Below are 22565 nucleotides of genomic sequence, written 5' to 3'. Positions count from 1 at the left end.
GTGGCACGTCCCTGCCCGGAGCAGGATAACCAGGGACGACACAACTCCACCGGGGTAAAATTCCACATGTTTCATTTATTCAAGGTGCTACATCACCTCCTAGGCACTGAGCTACAGGGCACCTCTGTGCTACATGAGACATCGACTGGGTCTACGACGACACAGCACTCACTGCTACACACACGGCACGGACACGCCGTGGCACAGACCGGGCCGGACAGGGCAGCGCAGCCAGCGACAGTCCTGCCGCCGCTGCTCCCTCCGCGCTGCCGGCCGCAGCCCTCTCGCCAGGCAGGATTTTGCCCCGAGCTCCATTGCCACAGCGGTGCAGGAGCCGAGAGGGGTTTCCGAAGCATGGCGAGAAACCGCAGCTGCTCCGGTGCCTGGCAGCACGGGACAGCAGCTCCCCGGAGCCAGGTCACCCGCACACACCGGTGCTTACACACCCTGTCCCCGTCTTCAGGCACTTGGTGCTCGGCCGGGGCTGGTCCCCGGGGCCCTGCTCAGGGCACCTCGCGCAGGCACAGAGCCTCGACGGCACCGCTGGGGCCCTGGGCCACCCCACCGATGATGAAGAGCAGGCTGGGCGCCGGGCAGCTGGAGCAGGAGCAGCGACCGGTGGGCATGGGGGGCAGCGGCTCCCACTTCTTCCGCGAGAGGCTGAACCCTTCCACCGAGTCCAGCGGGCAGGACTGGTTCCCTGCGGGAGACGGGACGGCATCAGACCCCCCCAGCCCTCCCCGCGCCCCAGGCTCTGCCTTTCCCCCGTCACACATCTTTGATGCCCCAGCCGGAGCCCCCAGCAGGCGACCAGTCCCCGAGCCCTGCGCTGCGGGGGCTCTGCAATCCCAGAGGCAATTAGCAGGGGCACAAGAGGATTAGTGGCATCCCCATGGGGAGGGCTGCCGGCACCGATGCCACACTGCAGGCTCTGCCCCCGCACCGGCAGCCCGCAGCCATCACCGGGGAATAAGGGAGGGCAGCTCCAGCCTCGGCAGGGCTCGGAAGCAACGCCACACCGCAGCGATCCGGCCAGCACCGCTCGCCTTCCCCAGCGCCTCCTCCTGCCCTGCAGCTCGTGAGCTCGGCGGGGTCTGGCAGCCTTCGCCGTAGGGCTGGGGGGGCTACGGCCGGCGCCGGGCTCCCCGGGCAGCCGTCCCCACTGCATCCCCGCTGCTGAGTGACAGCACTAACCTTTCCCCAGCTCTCTCAGGAGAGGGATGTGGCACTGCAGCCCTGCATGGCGGGGCTCAGCCGGTGTGGGCTGTGCGAGCCCGGCATGCTGCACACCGAGCCAGGAAAGCCTGGCCGGGGGGCGAAAGGGGCAAGCGGCTCAGTGGGGGCAGCCTGTGGGGCAGGGCAGTAGGGTCCCCCAGCACTCAGGGGACACCGGAGGGACACGGCGGGCAGAGCTAAGGCCATGCAGATGTGGAGTGTGTTGCAGTACCACCAGGGTTTTGCACAGCCGACCTCCCTGCCACCACACAGGTCACTGATGTGCCACAAAGGATGGGGACGGGAACACAGCCACACGCCTCTCCCCAGCCTTACCGAGGCCACCCACGGCCACCACTCTTCCTCCCAGGCAGCCGGCCACGAAGTCAGCTCTCTTCTCCCTCATGCGGACAGCACGGCTTGGCTTGCTCCACACACCTGGGGGCGAGAGGGTCTGAGCATCACCCGCCGGGGCTCCTCTCCATGGGGCAGGCATCTCTGCGCACCGAGGCCAGGAGACGCCCGGGCTAATGGCACCCCAGGAACGCAGGGCACCCCATGGGTGCAAGGGGCTGATGCTCAGAGCCCGGATGAACCGTGTCCCTGGGGCATGGACACCCCTCACCAAGACCCAGGGAGCCATCCTGGACCCGCAGGGGACGCTCCCACCCCACCCAGGGACACGGAGCTCACCCTGCGCGGGGTCGAACATCTCCACTGTGTTGACAAAGTGGGGACGGGAATAGAAGTTGTGGGGCCCCGGCTGCTGCAGCCCCCCCAGGCTGAAGACGATGCCGTCGGCCATGGCGCAGGCAGCGAAGGCGCGGCGGCTGGGCACGCTGGGGTAGCGCGTCCAGCTCCTCGTCTCCAGGTCGAAGGCCTCGAAGGCGGTGACGGGCAGCTTGCCCTGCCGGCCCCCTGTGCATAGAGGAGACACTGCGGCTGCCGGCACCCCGAGCCGGCACCATCAGTGGGCTCAGCAAGCAGGATGGGGCCTGCCGGCTGCAGTGCTGGGGTAGGAGGGCAGCACGGAGACACCCTGGGGTGCACCGGGTCACCCCCCGGTCCGGGGAGGCAGCGGGGGAGAGGGCAGGGGTGCGGGGGGACGCTCGGCTCGCCCCAGCGACGCCTACCCAGGACGAAGATCTTGTTGCCTTGCAGGAAGGCAGAGGCCCCGTAGCAGGGGGTGGGCATGGAGGGCAGGGGCTGCCAGTGGTCCTTTGCCGGCTCGTAGACGCGGACCAGCGCCTGGGGAGAGGTGTCTGCACCCATTCCCCCCAGCGCGTAGACGGCTCCATCTGCAAAAGAGGTGGGGACAGCCGTGGGCAGCGCCGTGGGGCTGGGGGCCCCCCCCACACCCTGTGCCCTCCAGGGCAGGCAGCACGGGTGCTCCCCAGCTCCATGGCCAGCTGCCGCTCTGGGGTGGCCAGAGGACAGTGAGCACGGCCAGGCCCGAGGCCGGCAATGCCCTGACCCCACTGGGACCCCCTTGCCCTCCTCTCCGCTCCATCCATCAGGCGCAGAGCGGAGCACAAGGCCATCGGCTCTAATTATTCTCGGCAGTACCATCTCCCTGGAGACACCATGGCAACACAGCCATGCTGCCAAATCCTGCTCACGCTCCCGGTGCGGCCAGCACCCCTGCCCGCTCCCACCGCTGCCCTGCCGGCCCCTCTGCCCTGCCCGCCCCGCTGCAACCGGGGCCATGCCACGGCGTCCCCAGGCAGGGAGAGACGTGGTCACCACGTATGGCACCAACCCCGGCCCCCAGCACAGGGGCTGCCAGGCTGTGCCAAGGCTCGGAGGCTCTTCAGCAAAGTTTGGGCAGGAATCACAACATGCTCGGTGCACAGCATGCCGAGCTGGGCTGGAGCAGGGTGCTCGGCTGCCCCGGCACGGCTCCCGGCCAGGGCAGCTGGGGAAGACTCCTGTGCCTGGAGAGGCTCCACGTCGCCCAGCCCTGGGCTGCAACGGGGCTGCTGGGGCAGGAGCATGACCCTGCCATTAACCAGCAAGTCCGGCTGCTGGGTGAAAGCCTCATGCTGCATCCCAAGCAGCAGCGGGATTCAAATCCCACCTAAGCATCCCTGACCCCTGCATCCCCACTTCGGATGGTAGAGGTACTCGCAGCCGAGCCCCAGCCCCAGCCCTCACCTCTCTGCACGGCTGAGATGCCCATGGAGGGCTGAGCCAGCGCCGCCTTCTTCTCCCACTTGCCCTCATCCACGTGGTAGACCTCGACAGAGGCAAGGGGGCTCTGCGCCGCGTCCACGCCGCCCACCACCAGGATCTGCTTGCCCAAGGCGAGGGCGGCAGCGCCGGCCCGAGGCGTGGGCAGCGGCGGGAGCGTGGTCCAGCGCTGGGCCGGGAGGTCGAGCACCTCGGCAGCACCCAGGGCTCTCCCGCCGCCCCCGCAGCCACCCAGCACAAAGAGCTGCCCGTCGCGGTGCGTGGCACTGCAGTACACACGCCGCGTGGGCATGGCGGGGAAGGTGGCCCATGCGAAGGCGCCCGCGCCCGCCGCCATGGGCCAGCTCAGCCGCCCCGGGGGTCCCCGGGCCCTGGCCCCGCCACGCCGCCCATCCGGCCTGGCTCGGCGCTGGCCCGGCTCTGCCCGCCGCCTCCTGCGGGGAGAGCACCCAAGTCACCGCCCGGGCCCCCTCCGCTCCCCCTGGCCCCAGCGAGCCGACAGACCCCGCTCCCCAGGGCTCCCCGCCTGCACCCACCGGGGCTCCCGTACCCCGGGCTCCCGCTCCCTGGGGCTGCCGGTGCACAGCCCGCACCCGCTCGGACTCCCACTCCCCAGGGCTCTCTGCCTGCACCCACCGGGGCTCCCGTTCTCCGGGGCTCCCGTACCCCGGGGCTCCCGTACCCCGGGGCTCCCGTACCCCGGGCTCCCGGTGCACAGCCCGCACCCGCTCGGACTCCCACTCCCCAGGGTTCTCCTGCCTGCACCCACCGGGGCTCCCGTACCCCGGGCTCCCGCTCGCCGGGGCTCCCGGCGCACAGCCCGCACCCGCTCGGACTCCCACTCCCCGGGGCTCCTGCACCCCGGGGCTCCCGGCTCACAACCCGCACCCACCGGGGCTCCCGGTGCACGGCCCGCACCCCCCCCCGAGGCTTTCGCTCCCCGAGGCTCCTGCTCTCGGCGCGCAGCCCGCAAGCACCGGCCCGCCGCTCCCCGGGCTCCCGCCCGCAGCCCGCACCCCCCGGCCCGCCGCTCCGCCGGGCCCGGGCTCCCCGCTGCCGGGAGCGGGGCAGGGACCGCGGCCGCGCTCACCTCTCCGCCCGCTCCGCTGCTCTCCCCGCCGCTCCGCGCCGCCGCCCGCGCCGGGCCCGCCCGCTGCCGGTGGGGGCGGTGCCGCGCCCGCCCCGGCCCCCCCGCCGGGCCCCGCTCCCCTCCGCCCGGCCCTCCCGGGGCCCTCGGTGCCGCTGCCGGTCCGCCGTGCCCCTGCCCCGTTCACCCCGCCGCAGGAAAAGGGGCTGGAGGGACCCCTGGGCGGCGGGGCCCCCGGCTCTGCGCTCCCCAGCCGCAGGCTGCCGGTGCCGGAGCCGCCCCAGCACCGGGCTCACGGAGCTGAGAAGCCACCGTCCTGCCCCGAAGAGGAGCCCCTGCCCATCGCCACGGCGGGGCTGCCGGGGACGGAGCGTGAGCTCGGCCCCGCTCTGAGCACGACCTCGTCGGGGGCTCTCAGCAGCGTCAGGAAGGTGCGCAGGGGTCCCAAACCCTCTACCGTCACTTTTGTCCCCACTTGGCTGAGCCCGGCAAATGAGCATGCCGGGAAAGGCGCTTTCCACCCACCAGCACGGGCAGAGCCAAGGGCAGGCAGGAAACTCACACCAGAAACGAGCTAGAAAGGTTTGCTTTAAAAACAGGCAGAAGTGACACGGCATCGCTAGCTCTGCCGGGGACAACACCGCAAACGGCACTCAGGCGTGCCGCCGGTAACACTGCACTTACCCCGGCACCCGCTCCGCACCAGCCGGCCATGCGGGAGTGGGAAGGGAGGTGTGAACACTAGCGTGGCTGCTTGCGTTACCCCGGCCCTGCCAGCCAGGCAGGCAGCTCCCCACAGCACTAACGAGGAAAGGAAAGCCGTTTCCTCCAGGGATCCCGTCACACAAGCTCCCAGGACGCTTGTGCTCGGGCATGGAGGTTCCTGGCAGGACCGAGCGGGCACGTCGCACATCGGAGAGGGGACAGCTCAAAGCAGAAACCCAGCCTGGGACTTTGCCCGCGCATAGCAGGAAGCAGGGGGTGTCCCAGTCCAGAGCCCCTCGGCCCTGCGAGGTGGCATCACTGTCCATCCCACTGCTGGCCTGGGGTGTCCTTCTCCGTGCAGGCCAGGTAGCGGTCGTAGTTCTCCTCGCACCTCCTCACGCAGCGCAGGAAATAGTCCTCGTCGGCAATGGCCTCCAGCAGGTCGGTCTGCACCAGGCAAATGTCGTACAGCTCCGAGGTGGGAGCGTGCCTGGGGCTGCTGCTGCCCTGCTCCGAAAACACCTGCGGGGAGAGAGCAGCGCACAGAAGCACTTGCATGCTCCGCGGGCAGCAGTGCCAGGGCCGTGCCCGGCACGAGCGCAGAGCCTGGCAGTGACAGCAGCGCACGCACCCTGCGGTGCACCCTGCCCTCCTCCTCGGCCACGCGCCTTCCCGCTGGCTGTGGGTCGGTGGCAGAGGGCAGGGGCTCCCATCTCCGCTCCAGCGGTAGGAGATGAAGTTTCTCCAGATTTCCCCTCCCTCCCATGAGGCCCCTTTGGCTCCGAACCAGCTCATCACACACATGGCTGGGCCTCCCCTAAGGAACGGGCCACACCACGCAGCTGGAAAACCTCTGCCAGCAGCTCTTCCTTTGGCTGCCACAGCCTGTCGCACAGGAGGGAACAAGGACTTCACCTTCTGATCTTAACTGTGGCTCTGCTTAAGGCCACCTGGCAATCTGTTTCCCTCCCAGCACTGCCCTGCCACTGTCTGACACGGGGACAGCCCTGCAGAGCTGGTGATGCAAGAGGAGGGGAAGCTGGCATCCAACCTACCGATCCTGGCTGCAGGACAGCAAAGTCCTGGCAGCGGGGACGAGCCCTGCTGGCGAGATGCTCAGCTGCCACCCAGACCCCAGCAACGTCTGCTGCCACCATAACTTGATCCTACCTGTCTGATCCGGTGCGGGGGGAGCCCCGGGGCTGGCTGCACGGCTGCCCCGAGACAAGCCGAGCAGCCCGACTGACCAGCCGTGCCAGCTACAGATGGCGAAAGGAGGAACTCCTTGATCAGGGAAAGAGCCTGAGGCTGACATGCAGCAAGTGGAGCTGCGCAAGCCCTGCTCCAACCGCTGCAGACACGGAGGCAGCAGCTGCTGCGCGCAGGGGCCTCGGGCTCTCAGCAGAGCCGTCCACGTTAATTCACCGGAATCAGGCACGGCACAGACTGAAGCCTATTCCTGACAGGTCTGCTCTGGGCAGCGACAACTCCTGCCACCAGCTACAAATCCATGAACGGAGGGAGCTTGTATGGTGGGGAAAATCCAACAAGCATCCTATCCCTCGCCACTCCCCGGCTGCCCAGCAAACGCTGCTGACCATTCACCGGCTGCCACAGGTTTCCCCCGCTCCGTGCTGTCTCCTCCCGGATGGAAACGGGCAGGGGTTCAGGCTCACCGGTGGAGCTGCGGCTCTTGTTTGAGCATCGACAGTTGTCCAACTGCCAGGCGCGTTTCTGTCCACACAAATGTTCCCTTTTCCAGGCGTGCTCCACCACAAACACTGCCCTTTCAATTCGGTGCCGCAGACGAGCTGCGGCCGTGCCCCAAGGCTGGCTGGCCTGCTGCCATTGCCACTGCCGCCGGGAGCCGGGCTGACTCATCCGGCAGAGCAGAGGCACTCGGCAGCGAGCGCAGGGAGCCAGCACCTGCTGTTCTCTGCTGACGGCTGATCTCACCCTCCCCGCGGGCAGCCCCGTGCATCGCTGCCACCAACACCGGTGGCACGGGGTGCAGTGACACCGGGGCTACGCCTTGATCCCCCTTTGCAGGCTCATGCTCATGCAAAGGGGACAAAACACGCCTGACCTCACCGGGGACACCCCGCAGCACAGGCAGCTGGCGCCGGAGGGGCCTTCAGCCTCCTACCTGGGGATGAACAACTGTGTCCGCATCGTCCAGCCGGATGTTGTCATCGATGAAGATGTGGTGAACGCCGGGATCATGGGGGTCGATCCACAGGGGCTTCCCACCCTGAGAAGAGAACTGATTTCTGGCCCACCTGGAACAGCAAGCAGGACGAGGAGCAGTCAGGGGAGGGAGAGCACGACAGCTCTCGGGTAAAGGCGGGCAAGGCTGCACTGTGGGCTCAGGGCAACCCCCTGAGCCAGGGAAGTGGGATGGAGACCGTCCTGTCCCTCTGCCCACTGCTGCTGCTCGTGAAAGAGAAGCATTTTGCAGTGAGGTGACAAATCAGGGGGTGCTTGGAGAAAAGCAGGAGGTACAGCAGGGAACGGAGACCTGAGGAAAGATGTGAGACCCCCATCGGGCTGCCCATAGACAAAATAGGAAGCACGTAAGTAACAAAGACCTTAAAACTAGGAGCTATCCCAGACCAGGAGAAGCTCAGAGAATCACGGGAGAGGAGAAAATGCCCAATCCACTTCCTCAGTGCCCTGCCTCTCACCAGTCAAAATGGTCTTGGAAGCCTCCAATTCCCTCAAAGGAGCTGAAGTAGTCATAAAGCTTTCTTCCATCTTTGTGGGTGGCCAGTCGCTCTGCTCCCCTTGTCAGCACCGCCCCTTGCTTGCTGCAGCGTATCTGGCCAGGGGTGAGGTCCACAGGGAGCTGCAGGACCACAGAAAGCAGGAGAGGAAAGGTTTCCAAAGCAGACAGGTTTTTTCGTGCATTGGCAGCAGGGTGGAGACTCCCCACCACCGCAGCGTGGGAGGACGGTGCTGGGGAGAAGACAAGAAGAGGCGTGGAACCCCCCCCAACCAAAAATCATCCCCTCCCCAGGGATGGAAAGGAATGACCTGCACACTGCTCTTGTTTCTGTTCCCTGTCAACGCTCCGAGGAACATCCAAAGCAGCTTCTGAAGCTCGTTCCCGGCGTTCCTGCCCAGCGTGCTGCCAAGGGCAGAGCACGGCTGCGACCGGCTCCGAGCCAGGGAGCCACGCTCTGCTGCAGCGGCCCCTCTCCGGGAGAAGGGATGCTCTGCCCAACCCGGGACAGCCCGAGAGGAGACCCTTCCCTCCAGGATCCGCACGCACGCGCGCTCCCCCCCAGCCAACAGCTTCTTCCCGAGAAGCTGGCTGTGTTTCCTCTCCGCAGAAGCCGGTGCTTTTAAAAGCGGGACGGCCAAGCGGCCGGAGAGCAGCCTGACGTGGGGAGCTCCGTGCAGGCCGTCCGGCTGCCCTTCTCCAGCGCGCCGGGCCCTCGGGGTGCCACTCACCGCCACGTCCCGCAGGGCGGGGAACCGGGGGTGCTGCCCGGCCAGGGCGCAGCTGACGGCCCGGAGTGCGCGGGGCAGGTCTGCGCCGAAGGTCCTGAAGACGACGGCGAAGGCCCTTCCCTCCCGGTGCAGGGTGTCCAGCAGGCGGAAGAAGGCGGGCAGGATCAGGTGGTAGTGCTTGCTCGGTTCCCCCGGGACCGAGAAGACGTCGTGCGGCCGGCCCGGCCACTCCAGCAGCTGCAGGTGGCGGGCGTGGAGGCCGCCGAAGCACCGGCCCGGGCCCGCCTCGGTGAAGGCGGGGTCCCGGCCGTGGCGGCTGTAGTAGCTGACGGCGCCGGGGCAGGGGGGGCCCAGGGAGGGGCGGTCGCTCGCCCACTGCCACTCGCCTGCAAGAGAGGGGGGTGCTCAGCCGCCGCCCCCGCCCGCCCGGCCCCCGCAGGCCCCGGCCCCGGCGCTCACCGGCGGCCCCGGCGCGGCCCCAGGTGACGGTGCTGAGGAAGACGTTGAGCGCCGCCCGCGGGCCCTGCCCCGACATCGCGTCCGCCGCCACCACCGTGTTGTTCAGGTCCACGTGCAGCACCAGCCGCCGCCGCCGCCCGGCCCCGCCGCTCATCGCCCCGGAACCGGCCCCGCCACCGGAATCGGCCCCGCCACCGGAACCGGCCCCGGCCGCGCCGCCGTTACCTGGAAACGGTTCTGCCCGCGCCGCTTCCGGCGGCCGGCGCCCCCTGGCGGCCCGGGGCTGCACCGCCCGCCGCCGTCGCCATGGACACCGCGAACGCGGCGGGGGCGGAGGGCGGGGTCAGGGGGCGTGGCCGAGCCCGCTCCGCGGTGGGGGGCGTGGCCCCGGTCCGCGGAAGGGGGCCGGAAGCGGAAGTGGGCGGCGCTTCCGGCGCTCCGCGGGCGGCCATGTTGGAGCGGCGGTCGCAGCGCAACGGCGGGTGCGGGTCTGGCGGCGGCCGGTAGGTTGGGGCCGGCGGTGCCCGGGCCCCGCGCTCCCGGGCGAGGGCGCTGCCGAGCCGCCCGGCGGGGCGGCCTCCGGGCGCTGGAGGCGGAGCCGCGGCGCTGAGGGCCCCGCCCCGGCCCCCGCCCCCCCGGGCCCGGGAGCCGGCGCGGGGCCGAGCGGGGGGGCCGCACCCGCTGTCTGCACCAATCACCTCCCCGCAGCCCCGTAGGGAGGGGCACCGGCCCCGGGCGGCTCTCCCCGCCCCGGGGCCCCTCCGACCGGCGGGCCGAGGGCGCCCGGCCACGGCTCCCGCCGGCCCCTCCTTACCGGGCCGGGCCGAGCCGAGCCTGGGGAGGGGTGTGCGAGGGGAGCGAGGGACGGGCGCTCGGGAAGGGGCATCTCCTCCACCGAGGGGTGGGCCAGGAGGAGAGGCCGAGCCGGGGGGGGCTGCCCGCCCCGGCGGCCCCCACCGAGCCCTCCTCGGGTCTCCACGCCAGCCTCCGTCTCCCCAGGCTGCCCCAGCCCCGCGCCTTGGCCCTGCCGGCAGCCTGCTTGTCCCTCCGGTGCACCCGGAGAAGCACTGCAGAGCCCTTTCCTCGAGCTCCGCTCCCGGGCAGCCGGGCCTGGCATCGCTCGAGCGTTGGGTGAGGGTCCCGCCAGCGCTGTAGCTTCCACCCGTGCCAGGAGCGCTGCGGCCTGTGGCCCCGCAGCACTTTAGCTAGGGCACGTCTCCCGGTAGCGCGTCAAGTGATGGAACTCGCTGTTGGGTGGACAGACTGTCTGGGGGTGTGCCAGCTTGTGGCCGGCTTTCGCTCCGACTACAACTTGCACTGCACAAACCAAGACCAGGCGGATCGATGTTGAGATGTCCTGTCCCCGAGGAGATGTCACAGCCTCTCCGTTCAACATCAGAATATCCCTTAAGGTGTCCCAGCTGTTCCCGGGCTCGCTGCAGCCTGAAGATGATCCATTTTGCAGCCTGTTGAGAGTATGTTGTTAGTTGTGCTTCTCCGTTGGTTCCTCCCTCTCTACCAGCTTGGGATTAAGCTTTACATCCTCGCTGGCTTCACTGCGCCTGCTACCGCTTGTTTACTTTGGAGGTGGCAAATCTCACCGCTGGCTGATGACGCCAGCCGCGGCTCTGTCAGAGCGCTTCCCTGCCTGCCTCCCCTCCTCCGTGGGAGATCCCCCGCGTGTCGCAGAGCAACTGCATTATCCTCCTCCAAATCCCTCTTCTGCCGTGACGTCTGCAGAACACTTGACTGAGATTAGTCTGTCATGCGGAGGCTCTTACCCCCCCGCTGACCTGTGCTTCCCCTTCTGCGGCTGCTTTCTGGCTGTGTCTCTTCCTTGCTCGTGCAGCCGGTGGTGGCATGGGGCGCCGGGCCGGGGCTGGCACTCCCGGGTTGTGGTGAAACCGGAGTTCTGGGAGGAACGTCGGACACAAGTAGTTCCTTGCTCTGTCTGCTCAGGCGCTAACTGCTCCATCACAGCTTTCTTGCCTGTGCGCTGCCCTCTCTGATAGTGTCTCCGACACCTTCCGCATTTCCCTGAAAAGGCTTTTTCACTGAATCCTCCTTATTATTTTGAGAGGTATCAATGAAGCTAAAGATTTTATAACTTCTCGGCACAGCGTCCAGCTGCGGAGCTGGCGAGGTCGCCGGCTCAGCGTGAGAGGATCAGAGTTCTCCTAGGTGCATCACAAAGCCCTGCCTGGACTGCTCTTCAGTGCCTATTTTTTTTATTTAAAGCAATGATTAGTGCTTTTGTCCCGGGCAGACAGCTGTGTAGTGCCCTGAGCGTGATCCGAGTGTTGTCCCTCAGGCCATTGTACACTTGGCCCCGGTGACGTGTGTTTCCTTCATGCCGCCCTGCTTGAATTTCCTGCTTCCTCCTCACTTGGCAGCGAGTGCCCTTGGATCAACACCAGTTTGCTGTGACAGCAAGTTGCAGACCGTTGTTCAAACAAGGGAACAGCAAGGAGCGATGTTGCCTCGGCACAGCGTTCAGCATCAATGAAGCACAACTGAAATAGCCTCCAGCTCTGCTGTCAGGTCTTCAGGAGGATGCTGCAACTTTGGCAGGGACTCAGAATCAATTTTTGAGCAGAATCAATTAGGAAGCTGGAAAATTGAACGTGACGCTGGGATAGATTTGAGGTGCTCAGGCTGCTTAGTGTTGACATGGCTCGATCGTGGTGTTCTCGGTGCGTGCGCAGGGAGAGGGTTCAATGAAAGGCTGCTTTACCAAGGGAAAATGAGATCTGGTTACCCAAAGCTGGGGCGTGTCAAACTCAAACTGGAAGTGAGCTGCAGATTTCACTGAGTTAACCATTGGAACCCTTCACCTTGGGATGGGTTGGATGGGATTGCCTGAAGTCTTTGTTTAGGTCTGAGGATATTTCTGCGAGAGATGTTTTAGTTTGACTGCAGAGATAAATCGGTGGCAGGATTGTCTTGATGATGCTTCTAACGTGGGTTGTGCCCAGAATCTGACCCAGTGTTTGAGTAGCTATGCCTGGGTTTAATGGTTTCAGGTCCTCGCTTAAAAAATGCAAGATCATTTCAGTTGCTGTGAGCTAACTATCTTCTCTCTCCTTTTGAGGTGTCAAGGGTTGTTTTTCCAGTAATTTGGACCTTTTTGAAGTGCCCGTTTGCCTAATGCCATGAATATTGCAGTGAACAATGTGGAAGAAAAAGCTGTCCATTCCTGGTCGAGAATTTCCTCTGCAGGACAGAAAGTGCTGGAGGAAGCCCTCCGAGTCTTCAACCCGATGTCCAAGGACCTTTCGGACACAGAGACCCAGCTGGTGGCCTTCATTCAGGCCCTGAAGGAGGAGGGCTACCAGCCCACAATTCTGCGGAGTAAGGATGTGTACGGGTACAGCTCGTGCACGGCAGACACACCTAGCCAAACAAAAGAGAGCACCACGCACAACTGTGCCGCTACCACCGAGTCCGCTAAGAGTCCGGCTCGAAACACCGCAGCTGTGGCAAAGGTGTCTGCTTCGCCCACCGGCGTTTCGGTGAACTCTTCAAAAGTCTCTGCTCAGCCTGTCTCTAAAGGGGATTCCACAAATCTCCTCTTGAGCTCCTTGAAGCAGACAAGATCCGGCACGTCCAAGGCCGCGGCAGTGGGCTTCCCTACAAGCATGTATCCTGACGTGTATCCAGCCATGAGACTGTCGGTGGTTCTGGAAGCTCTGGTGCCGCTGAAAACTACCGCGTCATGTTTGGAGTCCAAGTACACACGAGGGCGTCTTGGGATCTCACCCTCGGACCTTAAACTCCTCAAGGCTTCGAATCCGCCGAGGCAGTTTTCTTCAGGCAAGACCACTAAAATTACAGAAGGTAAGGGGTACAAGCGTTTGATAAAGAAAGCACCGGATTCTGCCACCCTCGCTTTAAATCTTCTGAAGGGACCAAAGGGTGGAGTGCTGCAGGAGAGCAATGCTTGCAAAGCCTCGGGAGTTCTCAACGGGAGAGTCACTGGCAGCTCGTCCCAGGACCGCACCGCAGCACCGCAGTCCAAGACCTTGAAAATCAAAAATAAGGAACCTCTAGTGGGAAAAACAGAGTGGAAGGACAGCAGCAGTTTCCGAGAGAGCATTGGGCAGAAGAGGAGAAGAACTACGGAGACAAGAGAAGCACCGCAGAGGAAGAAAGCAAATACCATTCCTGTCCAAAATAAATCTCGACGGGCTCAGAGCACTTTGAACCTGCTGAAATTCCGGGCCATCAAGGTGGGCAACTCTTCTTCTGACGATGAAGTGAGGAGGAGAGCACAGAAGATTCTTAGGGTCAACCTGTCCCCTGTGATCCGAATTCAGCCCTTGTCCCACTCTCACAGCGTTCCCTGAGTTTCTTCACTTTGTCACTTTTTTTTGTAAGTAAGTAAATACGAGCCCGGCACCAGAGCGTGGAGAAGTTTAAGAGCGACTCTGGATCTCTGGTGCCTGGTGACGATATGTCGACTAACCTGCAGACGGAGCAGCCTGCGCTCGCGCTGTTTCTGCCTGTCTACCACTGCTATGCAGAACTGACTGCAGAAATACAAACCCCTGTTCAGGAACGCGGGACAGTGACTCTCGCCCGCAGCGAGCCCACCAGGTCGGAGGGCTCACTTCCCGCAGGTGCTTTTCTGAACGTGGCAGGCTGCGCTCTCGTGCAGGGGGAGAACACGGGACTTTCTCATGACATTGATGCACTGTGATACTGCTCTTTTTCAAGCTGTACATTTACTGGTTTTATTTTGATCAAATTTTATAACTTTATTATCTATATATCTATATATCCATATATGTGCATATCGCCTAGGAATGGTGGGAAGATGCACTTCCTCCGTCCCTCTGGGATTGGGTTCGATAGCTTTTGTTCCCCCTCCCCTTCAGCCAGTCTTTTGTTGAAAGGTGCCAGGATTTCTTTGTGATTCAGTGTTGTGACAGTCTGTTCTGGGCTCTCTTGAGCAGCTCAGCAGCAGGCAGAGTTATAGCCACTTGTTCGTCTCCAGAAATGCCAAGTAATTTGGAGAATTACCAGCTGATCGTTGACTATAGTTTTAATCATATTTTCGGTATTACCTCTGCATAAGAGTGGGGGAGTGTTACAGGGCTGTCGCCTGCAAGTCTGCCTGACATCTCTAGGTGCCTCCTCCGTTTGTTGGTAGCAGAAGCTCTGAACTCATGGTAGGGGTTTGCCTCCAAAGAGCGATTCCTCAGCACCCAGTGTTGCTCTGCTCTCCTGTACCCCAGGTGCAAATGTAGAACATGAACTGTGGCTGTTAAAGCTGAAGGGCCGGAGTTGTTAATAAGAATTGCATAAGGTGTCCTGCCCACCACGTAACTGCTTTGCTGTTGCTGGGTGTTTCAGGAGCAGGTTCTAGGTACTGGTAGAGAAGACATAGGCTGTGTTTGAATGTCTTAGATACATCTTGCCGGTCCCAGAGCTCGGTGGGGTATTTGAGCCTGAGTTAAAGCAGAAAAGCAGGAGGGTTGAGAGGATATATGCCAGCACTTAAACATAGAGAGTTTCTTTCTGTCAGTTTGTGGGGGTGAAGCAGTAAGAGGGGAGATCGGCACCGTGTTGCGATGGGTGACAGCTTTGCCGTGCCATCTGGGATGTTGTGAGAAGGTGTGTGGCAGGTGTGAAAGCTCCCGGAGTGCAGGCTCTGCCTGTCCCCAGGAGGCACTGCGGAACCGCTGCAGACGGCTGAGTTAGCCTTCCTGTGCCGGGGCATGCTGTCGGATGGGAACATGGCTGTGCGCTGGCGGAGGTCTGGTCTGCTCTCCGCAGGGAAGGATCTGCAAGCTTCAGGAGAAACACCGCGTTGGAGCTGTCGGTGCTGCAGCTGTCACCTGGGAGGGATAGCCTCCGATGGTCTCGGTTGGGATGCTGCAAAAACAGAACTGGCGGCTTGGGGAGAGGGAGCAGTGTCCGGCCAGGTGTGGGTCTGGCTCTACACCGCCGTACGTTCAGATCTCTGCAGCACTGGGCCAGTAATCCACTCATTCTCTCACCAGCTCAAAATACCAGTTGTCTGACCTAGTAATCTCTGTAGACATTGGCTGAAGGGATGAGCTCCCCTGGGAAGCCCCAGCCCCAGCTCCTTACGTTTCATCCCCTCCCTAGCACCTGGCTGGATTTCAGCGCTTTGTAAAAGGGGCCAGCATCCGATCCCCAGCTCAGAGAGGAAAACCGCTGCACAGACAGGAGAGAGGAGGTTCACGAGGGAGTGAGAGGGCAGGGAAGCTGGGTGTCCTGAGGCACAGACGGGGTTCTCCCCCATCACCCAGGTAGGGCAGGGTGGAGGTTCTCCCTCAGGGGATGATTGCAGGCTCCGAATCGCACACCCGGGTTCTGTGTGGTTTTACTGTGCGTATCTGAGCTGCTGTCAGAGATCATAACTTGCAGTGTTGGAGACTGACCTGTGAATGCCGCTGGTTGGCTGCAGAGGAGGAGGAAATATTTTCTTCTGCTTCTGTGTTTTAAAATGCCCTGGCAGAGAGTTCCCTGTCCTGACATGATGCTGGATGAACAGGGACCCTCCATCACTGTTAACCAGCCAAAAATTGCTTTGTCCCTTTTGTTCCCATCCTTCAGACCTTTCTCATTCCCACGCTCTCAAATGCCAGGTCTTGAAGTCTTGCGCTGGAGTTTCTCTTTTTGGCTGTTTCCTGAGGAGGGCTCTGAACTCCTGCCTGCGGTATCGCTGCCTGACAGGCTGCTCAGCGGCTTCCCCTGTTCCCAGCCCCATATAAGGGCACCGAGAGCTGTCTCTGGAGCCTCTTCGTGCGGCGCAGACATCCCAGCTGAGCGCCTGGCCTCCGGTGGGAAAAACAACCGTGCATCAACAAGGCTGAATTTGGGCCGAGGTTGCTTTTCCTCCAGCCTGAGCAGGAAGCTGAGCACCTGAGGCCAGCTTATCAGGCCACATCCCTCCTCTTCGCTGTGTTTCTTCTTTCTGCACTGCTGCCTGGCTCCCCACTCTTCTCCATCACCTCTTGTCTTTCACAGCTTCGGTCTTTGCCAGTCAGGGACTTGGCTTGTACTGTTGCTTAACACATCCAGCAGAACATATTGCCTTAGTGCTGCCATGCCTTTCCAGGTGCTAAGCTGAGTTCTGCGAATGCTTGGTGGTGACAGCTCGCCCGGTGTCCTTCCCAGGCCACCAGCAAGAGGTCTTCTGCTCTGCAGGGAGAGGCAAGCGTTATTAGAAACACTTCTGTGTCACTGAGGCTCCTGCCAGGGAAGTGAGCACCCCATAGCTCTGTGCTCAGGGACTTTCCCATCATCGGTCCAGTCTCTCTCAGCTCTTCTGCACATCTCTGACAAACTGCAGGGCCCCTGAGCTGCTGGGCAGTGCTGGAGCTCGGTTCTCTGCCCTCCTGATGTCTCCTCTTCCCCCTCGCAGGTGATTTGGGAACTTGGCTGGAAGGATTGCGGCTTGTTACTCACAGAGGGGCTTTACAGCCCCTGGTGCCAATGTCAGCAGCTGCTGCCTGTCGGCTGTTCCCAGGGAATCTGGTGCTGGCAGACGGAGTGCCTGCAGCCTTTTGGTGGTTGGCTTTGCCGTCCTTCGTCTCGTGGCCAGGTGCGGGTGCTCCTGGCATCCCGGGCCTTCAACACTGATGTGCAGGAGGCTGCAGAAGGGACTGTGCTGTGGACGCTGCTGTCTGGTGTTTAGGGAAGATGAAGGGTTTGATCAAACCAGACCTGCCTAAGACCTGATCTAACCAGAGATCTCCCTCCAGAGGTCCCTTCCACCCTATGTTATTCTGCAACAGCAGAGTAACACTTGCCTTCCAGGGACCTGCGCAGCAGTAACTGGTAGGGCACATAGAAATGCTTTGCCTGGAGTGCTGTGGTCTCTGCTGAGCGTGCTGTATGCAGGTTGTTCAGACCTGTTTGTGTATTAGTCACTTTGAATTCATCCAAGTGCCTAACCGGGCCTATGCTGTTCCTGGGCACCATGACAGCCGAGAGCTTTGGAGACTCTCTTAGGAATGCTTTTACCGCATGGATTTGTGCCACTGTCACTTCGAGAAATGATTCAGCTAGCGGTCAAAGGGCTGTTCTTCCGACTGAGTTTGTGGAAATCATTTCTCCTTTTATTCAGCTGCCAAGAAGCGAGAGTTTATGCTTCGCCTCCACTAGACAAGGTCCTCGAGCTTCCTGCGTGCTTCAGATGTCCGTGGGGAGAGCAGCTTGTCCGGCAGGCAGCTGAAGGGGAAGCTGACATCAGATACCAGTTGAAATCACATTGTTAATTGGTAGAAATGTTTTGAAGCTCGTGTCCAGTGTGATCAGATTTCACCTTCTGCCACTACTTTCAGTTGGAGAAGTTTCTCCTCGGCCTCTTCCCTGCAAGCCATGTAGCGTGGTGCTGCTGCTTCCAAACTGTTTGCGTCCCCCCCCAGAGCCAGCTGCCGCAGCGATCCTTGTACAGAATTTCTTAAGCACTTTTCTGCTAAATAAGAAGGGATTATTTTGTTACTCCTGTTTTGTAGCCCACTAGTGGTATTTCAGTGCGAGGAGGAGGTGTGCTCTGCAGAGCGTTGTGAGCACTCACCTAGCTGGATACTTCTCAGACCAGGGCATCGCCTGCCCAGTCTGCAGCACTCACGCTCACAGGGCCACGGGGGCGGTGGGCTGAGACCCCTCGTTGCCTGGTGTTTCCTTGCACAGATTTCAGCCGGTCACCTGCTAAGAGCGTCGCAGGGAAGTCGGGAGCAGAACGGCACGGGTGGGTGATGCTGCGCACCCGGCTGCGCAGCCCTGCTCCACAGCTGCCCCTGTTCTGCCGCATGTCCTCCGGGCCCCCCCTCGTGCACCAGCAGCACTTCTCCACCAGTGGAGCTGGTGGAAGTCCCCCAGCTGTGGCAGGAGGGGCTGGGGGGCTTTGGGTTTTGGGCTTGAGCACAGAATTTGGGCCCTTTCAGTTGTGACTTGTGCTGTGTTCATGGCCAGACCTTGCCAGCGTGTTGTGGGGGTGCAGCCACTCCAGCTGCTCTCCCCTTTGGGTCCAAGTTCCCTGCCCTGTCTGGGAGCTGGGCCTTTGGCCACAGCACGAGGGACGCGTGGGGACGGAGAGCAGGTTTGTCTCTCAGCTGCAGCTGGACAGTGTGTCGCGAGCTGGGCAGCCTCCCGGGCAGGAGGACGGGTTTAGGTGGGAGGATCCTTGTTTAAGCTGTGGTTGGCAGGGTTGATGCTGAGCTGTGTGGAGCTCAAGCAGGTTGGTTGGTTTGTGTGGAAGTGACAGTTTCTGTTTCAGTCTTCAAAATGGCACTGGCCTGTTTGCTCCTGTGGTCGGACAGGGATGGCTTTCCTGGAGCTGAGGTGGCCTGAGGAGGAGACAGCTGTTCTGGGGCACCTCACACCTCCTCGACAGTGCTGCGGCCCTTGGCTTTGTGAGCTGGGTGGGCTGGCACCATCCGTGGAGAGGGGCAGCAGGGCAGGTTGCTCCCAGGCCCTTGCGTTCGGGGCTGTGTGCTAGAGAGCATCATGCTCAGGTTTCCCTCTCCTTGCAGCCTGCTCCTGCCTGGAGCTGTGTGCCATTGGGAAGGTGCCAGGTGCCTCGCTGGCTGGTGGAGCAGAGACCTTGTCCCAAAAGGCAGGAGAGCCAGCCCCGAGTGTCGAGTGAACCCTGCCTGTAGATGTGACTGTGCTAGCACTTGCAGCTTGGCCAGCTGCTGCCTCCAAAGACATGGTGCTGAGGCCAGACCCCTCAGTTTGCTTAGGAAGACCGAGGAGGTCTGGTGAAAAAGCGAGAAGCTGGGATTAGGGGAAACCAAAGATGCCACCAGCACCTGGCTGGCCATCTTCTGCTTCTGCTGCAGGAGGAGATCTGCAAACAGAGGAGCCAGGTCTGTGGCATACTGATAGCACTTCCTCCACTCTGTCCCTGCCCGGCTGACGGAGCCTGTCCTGCCCTGTCTGGCAGCACTATGCAGGCACTGGTGCTGCAGGCTCTGGGGCACGGGTGAGGGGGTGCCCTTTTGGAGCAGGTACCCCCCTCACCCTTGGTTTCTGTCCTTCATCGGTCGCACAAACTGGCCCTGCTCGGGTGGCCACCGCTCCCCGGCTTGCAGAGCCCCCTGTGCCGTGTGTGCTGACTTGTGCCCTCTGGATGCCCTCGCAGGGGGGTACCACTTCCTCCGGTGAGCATCTGAAATATCTTTCCCTGCGGGGATGATTAGGCCTTGCCCTGGGGAGTCCCTTAAAGGCATTATTAGCGTCTGGGACTCTCTCCTTGTTGTCTTAATTAGCCCTTTCTGTTCCTGTTGCTACAGGCAGCCCCTGTGAGAATCTGGTGATTCCCACAGGCACAGTCAGGCCCATGGTGCTGTTGTAAAAGAGAAGGTGCTGCAAAGCTACCCCCAGAAATACCTCCCCTCCTGCCCCTGCTCCGCCATGCTGCCAAGGCCTGGGACGGGACGGAACAAGTGTCGGCGTTTGTTGCGGGGAAGGCGCGGTGTGTGACCCCGTTCCCTCCTCCTGGTTCCCGGTGCAGCACTCCGGAGCAGTAGCATTTCCCGAGCAGAGCAGCGACTCTGAGGGACGCAGGGGCTCTGGGTGGGCACTGCCCGGCCCCTCGCGCTCATCTCTGCCAACCGTTGTCTCTAAGAGAGCCGTCTCCATGCCGCAGCACGACCGACCCGCTCCGGCTGGGACTGGTGCCAGCAGCCCAGCCACGGGCATCCCCCAGCGTTCGGGGGTCCCGAGCGATGGCTGGGGAGCAGTGACTGCAGCCCGCGGGAGGGCGAGTGACAAACTTTTGTATGGTGACTTTACAACAACTGACCATCTTGTTCTTGAGTGAACTTTTTACTGTTTCATTTGTTTGTGTAGAATGTTTCTGAAGCTATATTAATATTTAATGTTTAATATGAGGCTGGGCTGCTCCACACTCAGTGTTGTATATTTTGGAATGGCATTGTTTAGTGAAAAGACAGCGTTAGTATTATTCTGCTCTTTGGAGGGAACGGGACAAAAACCAGACTGTCTTTTTTCATAAATGAAGTGAACTTTTTGTTATGAAGTCCTAGCAGGTGTCCAGCCCTTCAGTAAAATGGTGCTCAGAACTGCCCAGCGTGTCCAGCTTTTCTTTGGGCCCTGCCAGGCCGCTCCTCCCGGCCCCGTGTGAGCTCCATGGAACGGCATCTCCCGTGTGCCTGGCCGCTGTGTGGGGCGCGCTCAGCTGGAGACCACCACCACCACCTCTTCCCCTCTGTCCCCCCAATGAGGTTTGGGGTTACCCATGCACGGTTAAAGAATGCCCTGGCTTGGGATGGGAAACGCTCCAGATGAGTGCCACTGGTGCTGAACTGGTGTACACTGGTGTAAATCTGCATTCCAGGTTAGTTTCTAGAAATGCGCCGGGTCGGCACTGTGCTGGCAGGTGCTCTGCCAGCTCCTGCCTGCCTGCCCACCCTCTGACTTCTCTCTGGATCTGCCCGTTCTGCAGCCGGGACCCTGCGGCCGGCTAATTCAACAGAATTGCCGTTGTCCACCCGCATGCGATCTGGATCTGGTTTGTGCCGCGGGGCCGTCGGTGCGCTGACCCGGCACTAACGGTGGTGGAACCGTGGCCCTGGGCAGGCACCGGCTCCGGTGTTGGAGCTCGTTCCTTGGGAAGGGAAGTGGTTAAGCAGTTCTCCCGCTCACTGAGGATGTTCAGGGAAGCGTTGGCCACCCACTGAGCGCACTGAAGTCGGTCCAAGCGGGGCTGGCCAGGCGCGAGAGGCTGCCCCAGGAGCTCGGAGGCTCTGCCGAGGCTTTGGGGGGCCCCTCCTCTGCGTGCCCCAAAGCGGTGAGCACTGCTGGTTCCCACTGCTGCCCTTCCGAGCTGTTCGGTCTGCTGATGACGGCGAAAGTGCTCTAATTGCTGCTGAAAGGTGCTGGTGGAGCCGAGAGCATGGGTGCCCGAGGGAGCACCGGCTTTGAAACGCTGGTGATGGAGGGCTGCGGCAGAGCTGCTGGCAGATCTCCGGCCAGCGGAGCTGCCCCCGGCCCTGTCATCTCCACGGGCAGATGTGTGCCACCCCCATGCGCTCGGCTGTGGGGCGGCTGAGGGGATTGCAGCTCGGGGTGGGAAGTCAGAGCAGCCTTCAGGGGAGCCAGGAGGTGCCTGGACATGGGCTGGGACACCTCACTTGTCCCTCAGATCCCACTGAGGATCCCTCCAGCCCGCTTTTACCTTGCTTTTCAAGTGCGGAGATCCTGTTACAGTCCCCTTTATCAGGCCACTTTGGATCTCCTCAGAGCAGACAAGGTTTGCTTGGCGAGATCCCTGCGATACAGACGCGCTGGCCAGTGCTAATGGCTCTTAATCAGCGCATCTCCTGCCAGCTCTCCTAGCCGAGGAGGTGGTGGTGCCCCAGCTGCCGGAGCCTCACCGGGCACAGCCCTGCCCTTCCTCGGGGTTCCCCAGCGCCTGCTAAGAGCACAGCCATGGGGGGCTGGCAGGGCTCTGCCCACAGCATCCCTCGCCCCACCGAGACGCGTGGGACCAGCCTGCGCTGTGTCGGGGTGTCCTTGGGGGCATGGGTTTTGGCACCCCCGTGGCCAGCAAGCCCGGGGAGCTGCTGCTTTGTCTGCCCGTGACCTTGCTCGCCAGCGGGCAGCCGGAGCGCAGCCTTGGCGTGGAGAGCACACGGCTCCTCTTCCTTCCTTCGGCCTCGGCCAATAAAAGGCACCATCCCTGCGTGACAGCGAGGTCTCTGTCGCGCCCAGCCCCGGCGCGCGACCGTGCTCCCCGCAGGGCTGCAGGGCTGCCGGCTCAGCGCCCGACTCGGCTGGTCCAAAGGATCCCCGGGAACACCGACAGGCACGGGGTGAGTGGGGCCCTGGCTCTCAGTGGCGTCCACGGTGCCAGCACGGGAGGGGAGCAGGATCCATCCGGTGCGGGTGCCGGGGGAGCGCGGCTGGCTGCCGTGCCTCCCCGGGGCTCTCGGTACTGCTGCTGGAGACGAGCCCTGAATAGGTACAGACGAGCCCGTGCGGTGCAGGGCAAGTCCCGGCTCGGCTGCCTGTCTCGGCAGCCCCACGTGCCGCACGACCGGGCACGGCAGCCCTGCGGTGATGCTGTGTGCCAGCTCCCAGCCAGCCTGGGCAAGGGGCACCGCCGTGCCACGCGTGGGCCACTGCCGGCTTGTACCTGGCCTCTGTCTCACCTTGGCTAAAGCTCGGTGCGGGCAGGTCCCTCCCCTTGCCTGGCACGGCTGCCGGAGGAGGAGACAGGCGCTGGCCGCCCTCCTCCAGGAACAGCAGCCGAGCCCAGCCTGAGCCCAGCGGAGCCGAGCCGGCCGACTCCGCGGCCCACCCGGGCCACCGCCACCTGCCCGGCACACCAGGCCCCACGGGCACAGGTAGGAGCTGGCATGCTGGTGGGGAGCCCCGGGGCACGGCACAGCCCCAAGGCACGGCACAGCCCTTGGCACACGGCACAGCCCCGGGGCACAGGCCAGGTGCT

The 22565-nt window shown here is 62.7% G+C and overlaps 3 protein-coding genes across 5 annotated transcripts; 1 reads left to right on the top strand and 2 right to left on the bottom strand.

Annotated features, from left to right (window-relative positions):
• Positions 1 to 56: 56 nt before the first annotated feature.
• KLHDC8B (kelch domain containing 8B) lies at positions 57 to 4562 on the bottom strand. 2 transcript variants are annotated; one of them, XM_075514207.1, is made up of 6 exons: positions 4496 to 4562; positions 3370 to 3839; positions 2349 to 2513; positions 1909 to 2157; positions 1552 to 1653; positions 57 to 700 (listed from the first exon to the last, which is right to left on the bottom strand). In XM_075514207.1, exons 2-6 carry the CDS (start codon positions 3740 to 3742, stop codon positions 504 to 506), a joined length of 1086 nt encoding a protein of 361 aa, XP_075370322.1. In that variant the 5' UTR covers positions 3743 to 3839; positions 4496 to 4562; the 3' UTR covers positions 57 to 503. The 2 variants fall into 2 exon arrangements, with proteins under 2 accessions (XP_075370322.1, XP_075370323.1); XM_075514208.1 differs by having other exon boundaries at positions 1909 to 2133.
• A 487-nt stretch (positions 4563 to 5049) lies between these two features.
• LOC142415780 (uncharacterized) lies at positions 5050 to 9294 on the bottom strand. The gene is made up of 5 exons (XM_075514522.1): positions 9110 to 9294; positions 8651 to 9036; positions 7882 to 8042; positions 7344 to 7476; positions 5050 to 5719 (listed from the first exon to the last, which is right to left on the bottom strand). The coding sequence occupies exons 1-5, from the start codon at positions 9261 to 9263 to the stop codon at positions 5513 to 5515; spliced, it is 1041 nt and encodes a 346-aa protein (XP_075370637.1). The 5' UTR covers positions 9264 to 9294; the 3' UTR covers positions 5050 to 5512.
• A 230-nt stretch (positions 9295 to 9524) lies between these two features.
• On the top strand, positions 9525 to 20194 carry CCDC71 (coiled-coil domain containing 71). 2 transcript variants are annotated; one of them, XM_075514520.1, is made up of 2 exons: positions 9525 to 9612; positions 12201 to 20194. In XM_075514520.1, the coding sequence occupies exon 2, from the start codon at positions 12262 to 12264 to the stop codon at positions 13453 to 13455; it is 1194 nt and encodes a 397-aa protein (XP_075370635.1). In that variant the 5' UTR covers positions 9525 to 9612; positions 12201 to 12261; the 3' UTR covers positions 13456 to 20194. The 2 variants fall into 2 exon arrangements, with proteins under 2 accessions (XP_075370635.1, XP_075370636.1); XM_075514521.1 differs by lacking the exon at positions 9525 to 9612 and adding an exon at positions 10447 to 10584.
• The last annotated feature ends 2371 nt before the right edge of the window (positions 20195 to 22565 follow it).

The sequence above is a fragment of the Mycteria americana genome, chromosome 11 (assembly GCF_035582795.1).
Source record: "Mycteria americana isolate JAX WOST 10 ecotype Jacksonville Zoo and Gardens chromosome 11, USCA_MyAme_1.0, whole genome shotgun sequence".
Lineage (NCBI taxonomy): Eukaryota > Metazoa > Chordata > Aves > Ciconiiformes > Ciconiidae > Mycteria > Mycteria americana.
This window is presented reverse-complemented; position numbering and strand designations above follow the sequence as displayed.

Coding starts and splice junctions, on each gene's coding strand:
- KLHDC8B (XM_075514207.1), bottom strand. CDS start 3,742: ATGGCGGCGGGCGCGGGCGCCTTCGCATGGGCCACCTTCCCCGCCATG. Junction 2,514..3,369: donor CATCTCAGCCGTGCAGAGAG/GTGAGGGCTGGG, acceptor CCTCTTTTGCAG/ATGGAGCCGTCTACGCGCTG. Junction 701..1,551: donor GGTGGCCGTGGGTGGCCTCG/GTAAGGCTGGGG, acceptor CGTCTCCCGCAG/GGAACCAGTCCTGCCCGCTG.
- LOC142415780 (XM_075514522.1), bottom strand. CDS start 9,263: ATGAGCGGCGGGGCCGGGCGGCGGCGGCGGCTGGTGCTGCACGTGGAC. Junction 8,043..8,650: donor CCGCCCTGCGGGACGTGGCG/GTGAGTGGCACC, acceptor GTGGTCCTGCAG/CTCCCTGTGGACCTCACCCC. Junction 7,477..7,881: donor TTCCAAGACCATTTTGACTG/GTGAGAGGCAGG, acceptor TTGCTGTTCCAG/GTGGGCCAGAAATCAGTTCT.
- CCDC71 (XM_075514520.1), top strand. CDS start 12,262: ATGAATATTGCAGTGAACAATGTGGAAGAAAAAGCTGTCCATTCCTGG.